Here is a 13,362-nt window from a genome sequence, read left to right as displayed (position 1 = left end):
GGGGTAAAATACTACATCCCTATCTTACATCTTTTATAATTCTAACACTTCGTTGTTGGCCTAGCACTTCATTCTTCATCTTTCACTCATACTGTTCCCTCTTGCCTCTTGTACATGTTGTATGTTACCTGTCTCTCCTACTGCTCATCATGATTTTTCTCAGAATTTTGTGCACCTTAAATGATTTGACACTGTTAAACACTTTTTCGGGTTGACAAATTCTATGAATGTGTCTTGATTTTCCTTTAGTCTTGCTTCCATTATCAACCACAATGTCCAGAAGTGCCTTTACCTTTCTTAAAGCCAATCTGATCTTCATTTAACACCTCCTCAATTTCTTTTTAATTCTTCTGTATATTATTCTTGTAAGCAACTTGGATGCATGAGCTCTGAAGACAACTGTGGGATAATTCTCCACTTGTCAGCTCCTTCAGTGTTCGGAATTGTGTGGACAATATTATTCCGAAAGTCAGATGGTATATCGCAAGACTCATACATTCTACACACCAACTTGAATGGTCATTCTGTTGCGCCCCCCCCCCCCCCTCCTCCCAATAATTTTAGAAATTCTGATGTTTCGTTATCCATCTCTTCTGCCTTATTTGATCTAGAGTCCTCCAAAGCTCGTTTATATTCTGATTGTAATACTGGATCGCCTATCTCTTCTAAATCGACTCCTGTTTCTTCTTCTATCACATCAGACTAATCTTCCTTCTCATAGAGGCTTTCAATGTATTCTTTCCACCTATCTGCTCTCTCCTCCACATTTAACAGTGGAATTCCCATTGCACTCTTAATGTTACCAGCCTTGTTTTTAATGTCACTGAAGGCTGTTTTGACTTTCCTGTATGCTGAGTCCGCTCCTCTAGCAATCATTTCTTTTTTGATTTCTTCACATTTTTAATGTACCCTTTTTATATTAGCTTCCCTACAGTTCCTATTTATTTCATTCCTCAGTGACTTTTATTTCAGTATTGCTGCATTTCCCTGAACATTTTTGTACTGTCTTCTTTCATCGATCAACTCATTCCTAGTACCAATCCCTTATTCTCAAGTAAACCTTTCTTCTACTCCTTCCCCTACAAACAGCATTCCAGTCCTCCACGACAATTAGATTTTCATCTCTCGTTATGTACCATATTATCCTGTCAATATCTTCGTATACTTGTCTATCTCTTCATCTTCAGCCTGTGTCGTCGGCGTGTATACTTGATCTATTGTTGTTGGTGTTGGTTTGCTGTTGATTTTCATGAGAACAACCCTATCACCGAACCGTTCACAGTAAAACACCCTCTGCCCTACCTTCCTATTCATAACAGATCCTACTCCCATGATATCATTTTCTGCTGCTGCTGATATTACCATATTCATCTGACCAGATATCATTCTCTTCTTTCCATTTCACTTCACTGACCCCTACTGCATCTACACTAAGCTTTTGCATTTCCATTTTCTGATTTTATAGCTTCCCTATCATGTTCAAGCTTCTGACATTCCATGGCCTTACTCATAGAATGTCATTCTTTTGCTGGTTATTTAATTTTTTTCTCATGGTCGCCTTCTCCTCGGCAGTCCCTCCCTGAGATCTGAATGGGGGGCTATTCTGGAATCTTTTGCCAATGGAGAGATCATCATGACACTGCTTCAATTACAGTCCACATATCCAGTGGACACAGTCTTTAATGCGGTGGTTTCCATTGCCTTCTGTATCATCATTCCCTAGATCATCGCTGATTCTTCTGCCTTTAAGGGCAGTTTCCCACCCCAAGGGCAGGAGAGTGTCCTGAACCTCTGTCCGCTCCTCCATCCTCTCTGACAAGGTTGTTGACAGGATGAGGGTACTTCGGCCACTAATGCTGATTATGAGGGTCACTCAAAAAGAAATGCACACTATTTTTGTAAAAACACAGTTTTCATTCTGCACGTGTGAAAGTTTTACAGTGTGTAATACATCCTTCCCACTTGTTTTCAAACTTAGTCCAACCTGTTCCCGTGAGTGGTGCCATCACAGCGTGTCTTCAAGATGGCTGCTACACTTGATGTTTCTCAGAAGCAACGTGCTGTCATAGAATTCCTGTGCTGTGAAAACGAGACAGTGGGAACATCCACAAAAGGTTGAAAAAGGTGTATGGAGATGCTGCTGTCGATCGCAGTACAGTTAGTTGGTGGGCAAGAAGGTTACGTGATGAAAGCGGGCATGGCAATATTGAGGATTGTTCTCCCAGTGGCAGGCCTCGTACTGCACACACTCCAGACAATGTGCAGAGAGTTAACGAATTGGTGACTGCTGACAGATGCCTCACAGTGAACAAACTGTCATGCTACTTTGGGATAGGGGAAGGAAGTGTTTGCAGAATACTGAAAGTGTTGGCGTTAAAAAAGGTTTGTGCCAGGTGGGTTCCCAGGATGTTGACAGTGGCTCACAAAGAAACAAGAAAAATGGTATGCAGTGAACTTTTGGAACAGTACGAGAATGGTGGAGATGAATTTCTTGGAAGAATTATGACAGGTGATGAAACATGGCTCCATCATTTTTCACCAGAGATGAAGAGGCAGACAATGGAGTGGCATTATGCAAATCCATCCAAGAAAAAAAAAAAAAAAATTCAAAACCACACCTTCTGCTGGAAAAGTTATGGCTATGGTGTTTTTCAATTCTGAAGGACTCTTGCTTGTGCACGTCATGCCAAGTGGAACCACCATAAATCCTGAAGCATATGTGATGACACTGAAGAAACTTCAAGCTTGACTGAGTCGTGTTCGACCACATCAACAAAAGCAGGATGTTTTGCTGTTGCATGACAACGCATGGCCACATGTCAGGCAAAAAACCATGGAAGTGATCACAAAATTCGGATGGACAACACTGAAACACCTGCCTTACAGTCCTGACCTGGCTCCATGTGACTACCATCTCTTTGGGAAACTGAAAGACTCTCTTCGTGGAACAAGGTTTGAAGATGATGACTCCCTTGTGCACGTTGCCAAACAGTGGCTCCAACAGGTTGGTCCAGAATTTTACCACGCGGGTATACAGGCGCTGGTTCCAAGATGGTGTAAGGCAGTCGAGAGGGATGGAAATTATGTGGAGAAATGAAAATATTGTTCCTAAATGATGCATCTACACACTGTAAAACTTTCAAATATGTAGAATAAAAGATGGATTTAAAAAAAAAAAAAAATATTGTGTGCATTTCGTTTGGAGTGACCCTCGTATTATTCAAAATTTAAGTGGAGGCGAGTTTCAAACATGGGACCAAGGATGTTTTGATTATTAATCAAAGACGCTAACACTAGATCACAGGTATAGCTAAGCTATTTATCAAATAAAAGGCTCAGGAATCAGTTACATGCTGTATGACAAAGGGAGCACTCCCTGCAGCCAGGGAGCACCAGAGGAGAGTGTGCAGATATAGACTGATATTTAAACAGAAATGGATAAAGAAATCAGAGTCCTTCACAACATCCTCTGCAATGCTCACAGAACTGCTATTGAACTTACAGACTGGGTGCCACCAAGTGACGTAAGGAATCTCTGATGCAAAACTGTAAAATACGAGGGTCGGAACTTAAATAGTGGCAACTATTTATTCACAACCGATACAAAAGACTTACATGTTTGCACCTGTTACTGTCCTTCAAAGTAGTCACCAGCATTGTGTAGAGCCTGTTCTGTCGATGGTGCAAATGGAGTGGTCTACTGCCTGTCGAATCTCTGTAACAGTTCTGAAGCGAATGCCAAGAAGTGGTTCCTTCATCTTTAGAATAAAATCAAAGTCACAAGGACTTAAGTCTGGGGAGTACGGTGGACGGTACAGTACTTCCCAGTCCCGTCGACCCAAGAGAGCAGCCACAGCTCATGCTGTATGCGCCCGCGCATTGTCGTGCAAAATGACGGGTGGGTTGTGCAGAAAGTGTCACCACTTCTTTCACAAAGCTGGTAGCAAGTGATGCTCCAAAAATGAACAGTAATACTGTGCACTGACGGTCTGCCATCGAGGAACGCAATGCGTTAGGATAACACAGTCACAGTTGTACATCAGAATCACCGTAACTTTAGACTGCTCCATTAGCACCGACAACCGAACAGGCTCTGCTAACGGTATACTACACCTTCCGCATCGCTGGCAACGGGTTCTACAAAACACTGGTGACTACTTTGAAGGACAGTAACAGGTGCAAACACGTAACTCTTTTGTATCGGTTGTGAATAAATAGTTGCCACAATTCAAGTTCCAACCCTCATAGATATGTAAAAAAAGGTACAGTTGTAGTCAGCCTGGAAGCTGGTTTGAACATCGCAGAGCTCCAACTTTTGAAATTACCCAACCAGTCATGGGGGGGCTTACAGTTTAATGTTGCAGGCTTGAATGTTTGAGCATCTGTGTGTGAATGTGTGTATGTTTACAAGAAAAAAGAGCACAAACTTGAAAGCCAGTGTGAATATTGTTTTCTGTTACATGTTTCTATGCTCCACATGTTAGTTTTCTATAGGTGGATGTGTTGCCTTTCTCTTATTTTACATACTGGAATACAATGTTCAGAATTCTGAAGGTGGTAGGGATAAAATAAGGGAGTGGAAAGTTCTCTGCTGGAAAGTTCTCTACAACTTGTACAGAAACCACACTAGTTATTAGAGTCAAAGGACATAAAATCAAAGTAGCACTTCATAAGTTTTGCTGTTTGGGCAACAAAATAATTGATAATATCTAAAATAAAGATGATGGAAAATGCAGACTGGCTACAGTAAAACCTGGATCATAAACAGTACAAACAAAAAGAATGTACAAGCTTTAGAAACGTGGCCCAACATAAGAATGCTGATGGTCAGACTGTACGACAAATGATGAGGTACGGAATCTATCTGGCAAGAAAGGAATTTGTGGCACAGCTAGATGAAAGGCAGGGATCAGTTAGTAAGATACATTCTGAGGCATCATAGAACTGCCAATTTAGTAAATGGAGGGAGGTACGGAGGGTAGATATTGTACAGGGAGAGCTAGACTTACTGTGAGCTGGTTCAAATAAATATACTTTGTAGTAGTTATGCAGAGATGGAGAGTATCCCCAAGATAAAGTAGTGATGTGTGGGCAGTTGCAGCAATCAATCTTTGGACTAATAGTCGAATAATCTCACCTCGTCCATGTTTCTTGACTTTAATAACCTTCCTTGGCACACATTCATAAATGTCCAGAGATTTTCACAGAGATTTGTTTTAAACTGTATACATATATTGTTCTTATTCTTATAGCAATCTAGCTTTGCAATATTTTTACAATTTCTGTGCTAGAATTGCAATTATTCCTTCTTCTGCAACCTGTTCACTCTATTTGTTTTTCCTCTTCCACATTTATTGTAACTTACAAATCATTCTTTTCTTCACAAATACTGCATACTGAACTTCGACAGGTTTCTGTTATTTAATGTTTCCTAAACAGCCCAAGTAAATAGTTAGACAACCATCAAAATTAAAATTTTTCATTACATCTGATGCAATAAGATATTGAATAAATCGATGCTGAATTAGGGGCTGAATATAAGTTACAGTTTAAGTTTTACTGCTGGAAGTGGCTGGGTGAGCTGGTTCTTATGTCAGAGGAAGATAAAGGCAAACTACTCTCAGTAGTGCCATTTTGAAATGCTGCTGAATTCAAACTGACCTCTGATCTGACGACAGCCTTATTTACTTATTAGTATCTCTTCTTTTCTCTCAAATACACTGCCTGACAAAAAAGTGAACCATCCAGAAGACATGGCCACATTTTAATGTAACCTTGTACACATACACAGCATGGAATATGTATGTAATGACTAGGGTTGCAATCCCCTGAGACTGGTAAAGTGGCCACTAGAGTGTGTTAGTGCTGTTCACACTGAACTTTGTCACCAGGCTCGTTAGGGTACCCAGATGAACAGCGGCAGATGTTGAGTGACCATTGTGAAGGACACAGAAATACTGTGTATTCTTGTGAGGCATTTTCATCAGCAACTGGCACAATTTGAAAGAGGCCTCGTTGTAGGTCTATGTTTCGTCGACTGGTCAAACTGTACAATATCCATTATTTGTGGTGCATTAAGATGTGACAGTAGCCCAACGTTGGACTGCACGGACACATGAAGGCAAGCATACTTGTCAGTGTTCTGGTCGACCATCAAGCACTTTGTAACCCCTTCAACACTGGTGTCTGCCATCTGAGAACAAATGATTACTTGCCTAAAATGTTCTGTGTCATCCCACACCATTGGTTGGAGACAAACAACAGCCACATTAATTACGGTCCCATTTGTAGGCTGCCATTAACACAACACAAACGGCTTTGCTTGGAGTGTTGTCGTGACTGGGAAGCACTGATTGCTGATGAATGGCTTCACACTGTGTTCAGTGACAAATTGTGGTTCTGCACTACCATAACCCTCATCAGTGATTGTGGAGGCGAACTAGGGAGAGACCCATTCCTCTAATGTTTTGGAGATGCACAACGTTGTCACTTCTGGAATAATCAGGAACAACTTCATGTCACAGCTGGTAGCGATTGAGGGAACACTGATGGCGCCATATATGGTATGAAATGTTGGAGGTGATAACAGATGTAGTTGTTGGTCATCCACAACATACCACACAGAACTGGGAGCAACATTCACTGAATGTGCAATTGCTCGTGCAGTATGGCCTCTTTGAATTTTGAATGTAGGGTGTCTTCTTGGAGCACCAAAGTCACACCTGCTGACAGGGAAAGTACCCCTTTCTCAAAGCCTTTGCTTAATTGTGGCAAAAAGGGCGTAAGATGGAGTTGGATATTATGCTTAACAATCTTGACAAGGTGATGAGTAGCTCTTCCATTAGCATGAGCCTGCTTTGCCATACAAAAGGATCATGTCAGTGTATTCTGCTTCACCATACAGAAGGATCATGTTAGCGTGTTCTGCAAATGTGTACCTAACCAAGCTGCTCTAACACTCACAGACATGTGAATGAAGCTCTAACCAGGTCAGAAAGGTAGGATAGACGTCAAACGACATCATCAGCCAATTCGACATAAGCACCTCCCACTGCAACCACAAGCTGCAAACCTACCTAGTGAACGTTTTCGAATGGCTGGCTGTAGCATGGAAATGGTACACTTCGGGACATGGGTTCCTATTCAAAAGTACTCATTGCCCTCTAACAAGTCCTAGAAGATTGTAATGGGAATTTCTGAACTCTCTGTATAAGATATCTTAGACGACAATCAGTTTGGTTTAAGAAAAATAAGGAAACTTTCATGTGACTGATCAAGTTAGAAAGTGTTCAACTATGTGTAATGGTGCACGATACTTGAAATTATTGGAGAAATATTTAAAACTATATAGGAAGATTGGTAATACACAGTATGTACCAGACCCATTCGAACAACCGAGCGAGGTGGCGCAGTGGTTAGCACACTGGACTCGCATTCGGGAGGACGACGGTTCAATCCCGTCTCCGGCCATCCTGATTTAGGTTTTCCGTGATTTCCCTAAATCGCTTCAGGCAAATGCCGGGATGGTTCCTTTGAAAGGGCACGGCCGATTTCCTTCCCCATCCTTCCCTCGCCCGAGCTTGCGCTCCGTCTCTAATGACCTCGTTGTCGACGGGACGTTAAACACTAATCTCCTCCTCCTCCTCCCATTGGAACAACAAGAAAAGAATACCAAGGGATAAGTGTACCGATAAAAATGGGTATAAGGCAAGGATGCACTCTTACTCTCCTGTTCAATATGCATGAAGAAGCAACAATGGAAGTAAAAGAGATATTCAGCAGTGAGATTCAAATTCAAGGCTACAGGATATCAATGACACGATTTGCTGATGGCATTGCTATTCACGGTGCAAGTGAGGAAAACTTCCAGGGCATGTTGAATGGAATGAATGGACTAATGAGCACATAGTATAGTGCGAGAATAAACCAAATAAAGACCAAACTGATAGCAGAAAGGAGATTATTGACAAAAGTGACATAAAATAGGGACCTTGAAGCAGACCAAGTAAGGGAATTCTGCTACCTTTGAGGCAAAATAATGCATAATGGATATAGCAAGAATGATACAAGAACCAACTGGCACATGCAAAGAGAACATTTCTTACTAAAAGAAATTCCTGACACTGTACAGAAGGAGCACATCATTGTATGGAACCGAAAGATCAACTGTGGGGAAACTTGAAGAGAAGAGAATGGAAGTGTTAGAGATGTAGTATTACGGCAAGATGTTGAATATTAAGTAGACTGATGAGGTAACAAATAGGTGGTCCTTCACAGAATCGATGAGGAAAGTAGTGTGGAAAATGATTAGGAGAAAGGGCAGGCTGATACGGGACGTTTTCAGATGTCAGAGAATAGCTTCCATGATCCTAGAGGGGGCAGTAGACAGCAAAAACTGAAGGGCAAGACAGATATTGGAATATATCCAACTAATAACTGAGAATTTTGGATGTTTGTCCTATGCTGGGATAAAGAGCATGGCACAGGAGAGAAGTAGTTGTGGGTGCATCAAATCAGACAGCAGACTGGTGACCCACAAACGAGGGAAGAAGGAGGGGGGGGGGGAGGGAGAGAGAGGGAGAGAGAGAGAGAGAGAGAGAGAGAGAGAGAGAGAGAGAGAGAGAGAGAGAGACATACGGTGGGTGGTGCAACATACAGCCCACAAATATTACATGAAAAGCAGTTGTATCTGTCTTCACTCTTTTTGGAACCTGCGGTTTCACATATTTCAAATGTGAGCCTCTTGCATCTCTCTTGTAGCATCTCTCTCTGGAGTTTGTTGAGCATTTATGCGGAAATTTTATACTAGATGTTGTAACAGCTGCTCTTTGCCCTCCTTATCCGTCATTTCTCTAATCCAACACAGAAAAAAAACTTAACATAGGTTTTCTGTTACCTTAGAATTCAAAAAATCTTAATATGGGAAGTATCTACCATCACACATGCAGATTTAAATGACTGTTACATCTTAAATCACTTTGGATGGGTATCTTTATATAACTGATGCTGGCTAAATAAGGATGGTACAACTGACTGAATGAGGACGGTGTAACCAAGAATACTGACTCCTTTTACCTATTTAGGTGGATCAAATTTGCATGGTGTGGGTCATGGCTCATTCTTTGTATCAAGAAATGATCATCTGCACATCTTGCTACAGTTTTTAATCTCTTTGTGTACAACTTTGTCATCTGAGAGCAATGCCAGAAAGCCATATCACACTTTCTTGAAAAATCCTTTTTTGCCGCCTCTTTATGTCTGTTCACTGAGAAGCTTGTTTGGGGTTCTGTTCTCTTGGACGTATTCAAATGAATCACGTACACTTGATAAATACACACTGTATTTGCTTGGCAACAGTGAAGAACTATGTCAGAGGTTTGCTTTACGTGAAGCTCCAGTATCAATTATATGCTGCTACTTATGGTCTTCTTGTAGCAAAATAATGGACAAAGAGCAGAGTCGCAGTCTAATTTGGAGTGCATCAAATTACATTCCCTCAGTGATTTACATCTTCTTCACAATTACTACAATAGTTTCCACCTCAAAACTTGTCCTCTTTTAACTGTCTTCCTTCAGATTACCTACTTGTTTCATGGTAAATGTGACAATCAAATTATAAACTGAAGACTTGGAATTGTGATGTCCTTTCCTGCTTCCTTACAATACAGTGGAACCTCACATAGTGAGTATAATTCATTTCAGTAGCTTGCTTGTAGTGCGAAACACTTGTTAAATGAAACAGTTTATCCCATAAAAATTAATGTGAAATACGATAATGTGTTCTGTGAAGGAAAGGTACTAAATGTTTTATCTTATTCATGCCATTTATGTGAAGAAAATAATGAATACAGTTTTATGTACTTTATTATTCACAATACAACACTTGATGAAAACATAACAGAGCATTACTGAAAAATAAATTTTTAGCGTGCGTAGCCACTGCATTTTCAATGTACAATACAACCAATTCCCATACTTTCAGCATTTCTCTTAGAAGATTGCTGCTTTGCTGTTACTGCCTCCTCCTCTGAAGAACTCCTCTCCACGACTTCCTGCAGTCAAACACATTGCAACTCCATAAGCTCTTGAATGGTCATTCCTTGGCTGTGACCTTCCACAAGCTCAGCAATATCATTGACATCCACTTCCAGTCCCCTGCTCTTGGCCAGAGAAACAATCTCGTTGACTACAGACTCCACAGGTATGGACTCAAATGCCACTGAGTGACCTTTGACAACGTATTCCAGCCAAAACTTCTTCCAAGCAGAGGTGAAAGTCTTCTTGGTAACCACTACTCATGCCTTTTCAATCCTCATCATGCAGGCAACGATGTTGAAGTGATATTTCCAAAACTCTCTGAGAGTGAGATTGTTAGCTTTAGTCAACCCAAAGAAATGCTCAAAGAGTGCTTTAGTGTAGAGGTTCTTAGAGTTAGAAATAATCTGTTGGTCCATGCGCTGGAGTAACAGAGTGGTGTTGGGAGGCAGAAATTGGATCTTGATGAATGAAATTCTTCAAGATGGTATTGTAGGCCTGGAAAGTGAGCATGAGCATTGTCCATAACAAGCAAGACATGGGGTGGCAGATTCATCTCAAGCAAATATTTTTTCACCAAAGGACCAAACACTTCACTGATACAATCATAAAAAAGATCATGTGTCACCCAAGCCTTGTTGCTGGACTTCCATATCACATTTAACATGCTTTTTGAAGGCTTATGGAGTTTCTGAATGATAAACAAGCAATGGTTTAGTTTTCAAATTGTCACCTGCATTGGCAAAGAATAGCAGTGTGAGACAGTCTTTCACTGGCTTGTGATTGGACAATGCATCCTCCTCTGCTGTTATAAAGGCACGCTTCGGCATCTTTCTTTAGAACAGACCTGTCCAGTCACAATAAAAAACCCACTGCGGCAGATAACCCTCAGAACCCACAAGCATCTTGAAGTTGCTGATGAAGTTGTCTGCTGCCTTTGTGTTGGAGCTGGCTGCTCTGAGGTGCCTCACAACACTGTTGATACTGGTTCTTCTCCAAAACTTCTCAAACCACCCACAGCTTCCCTTAAACACTTCTTCGGCCAGTGATGATCCTGGCACCATCTTAAAGAGGTCGGCGAAAATCATTCTTGCCTTTTTACAAATGATCTTGTTAATAGTGTTGCCTTGCAATTGCTTTTCATTTACCCATATAAGGAGCAACCTTTCAACATCATCCAGATAACAAAACTGTTGTTTAGATACTCTTCTCTCCTTAATCTTGTCCTTGTTCTCAAGGATGGTGAACATAGTTGATGTAGACCGATTGCTTGTGCACGCTAAACAGCAACACTTACACCACGTTCACATCTTTCAATAATTTCACATTTCATTCTAATGTCATTTTCTTACTCTTATGATTTATCTTCGGCGACATTGCTACGAAGGTTATTACAAATTGAAGAAAAAAGAAACCACTGTGTGAACACAAGTTTAGAAAAATGTGTGATCACAGGCTGCACTAAGATGGTAGCAGAAAGAGCTCTAAACCCACACTGCAGAACGTTTCTGGAAAAAATTTTTGACCTCCAGTGTCATCCATTTTATCTAGCTTAGGTCACACTGATTTCAAAGCTTGAATGAGTACATTATTTCCCAGAATTTATAACAAACTGCACCTTTCATTTTTGTTGTTGCAATAATTAACTCTCGTGGGTTTACGGCTCTTTAGATATAAAAGAAAGACAACAACAAAAATCTAAGAGAAATTTTGAACTGCCTACCTTGATACATTTACGACTAAGTAGTCTGCAACATCAGCAAATTTCCGGATTCCAGACACATAATCTTCTAAAGGGTCTTCAGAATTTTTATTTTTACCAAGATTGACTCCAATGATTCCTACATAATTGGTTTTTCGTAAATTATGTAATCGATTGTATACAATGTCATGGCCTTCACTATTGAAACCATATCTGCAAAGAAATTTTTGCAGTGTTTTTCAAAATATTTTTTACATTTTGTACCTATTATGAACTCTCACACACATTACATACAAAAATCATTTGTAACAGCAATCATCCAAGAGTTTCTTAGAATTTCTGTCAGTATGTATATACTATAAATCTACAATGATGAATCATGTATTATGTACTCTCACACATATTACATACAAAAATCATTTGTAACAGCAATCATCCAAGCGTTTCTTAGAATTTCTGTCAGTATGTATATACTATAAATCTACAATGATGAATCATGATGAAAGAGAGAGATACGAATTTACATTGCAATAACGAAACCAAGTAAGAGAATAGATGTATAGCAGAGGGTAAAACACACACACACACACACACACACACACACACACACTGCATTAAATCTACACCAGTCAAGTGAAATGAAGACATCAAGGGAGTGTGGGTATTTTCAAACACTATGAGCGATGAATTATGTTTTGTTCATGCCACAGCTTTATAAATTAGCACTTCACAATAAAACTGGGTAAGTGCGAACAGTATGCCAGCCAATGTATGATTACTTATCTAAGCCTTTTATCGCATGCAATGCTTCTCACCATGTGGCAGTGGAAGTGCAGATTTTCCCTTTTTATGACAATGACAACTGGCATACCAGCTACGACAGGATCATCATTTTACAATATGTCCATGTAAGATTCGTACTTGTTTGTGGTACTCAATTTTAACGTCATTAGATTGCATTACATGTAAGACATTACTAGCTCTTAAAATGTGAAAAGTACAAATGTTGAATTGACTGAAATACTCAGAGTGGGAGCAGAGAAACAAATACTTATACTTTACATCAATATTTTTACCATGTAAATACATTTGCATCTTTACAACAGAAATTAATGATATGCTGAGAGTGTATTAAAGTGAACATCTTATTTTTCAGATTTCCATCACCTTATGTAATTTCACAGAAAATTTGTAAAAATCTTCTGGTATATCAAGAGATATGCCATGATGACAGTTCGGAGAGTCTCTTCAGCTCACAAGAATAACACAGAATTCAAGATGTGGTCATTGACCCTACATAGGACCTTGTGCTCTTTGCACTCATCGAGTTTTTTTTTTTTTTTTTAATACGCATTATGCAGTAAAGAAAAAGCTGTTGATATTATTTAGAAACTGTATCTACAAAGCAGAACCCAAAAACACATTAGTAACACTACAAGAAACATAGTACAAAGTAAAACAGTAACAAAACTGGCAAGCCTAAGTTAAAGCAACTGTTGTCTGTCTGAGAGAACTGTTTCACACACAACTGTGACAAATCATAATTGAATAACATACAAATTTAATATACACTGAAGAGCCAAAGAAACTGGTACACGTACCTAATATGGTGTAGGGACCCAGCG

At 40.0% G+C, this 13,362-nt stretch overlaps 1 protein-coding gene across 2 annotated transcripts in view; it reads right to left on the bottom strand.

The window, feature by feature from the left end:
• The window catches only part of LOC124776332 (dihydroorotate dehydrogenase (quinone), mitochondrial), a 48,714-nt gene that overhangs the window by 26,705 nt on the left and 8,647 nt on the right, over positions 1-13,362 (bottom strand). For both annotated transcript variants that reach the window (XM_047251271.1, XM_047251272.1), the window contains exon 4: positions 11,759-11,950. In XM_047251271.1, coding sequence (XP_047107227.1) covers positions 11,759-11,950 — 192 coding nt within the window. The remainder of the gene's footprint in view (positions 1-11,758; positions 11,951-13,362) is intronic.

This window comes from Schistocerca piceifrons, chromosome 2, assembly GCF_021461385.2.
Source record: "Schistocerca piceifrons isolate TAMUIC-IGC-003096 chromosome 2, iqSchPice1.1, whole genome shotgun sequence".
Lineage (NCBI taxonomy): Eukaryota > Metazoa > Arthropoda > Insecta > Orthoptera > Acrididae > Schistocerca > Schistocerca piceifrons.
The sequence above is the reverse complement of the archived record's forward strand: the minus strand, read 5'-3'. Positions and strand labels throughout refer to the sequence as shown.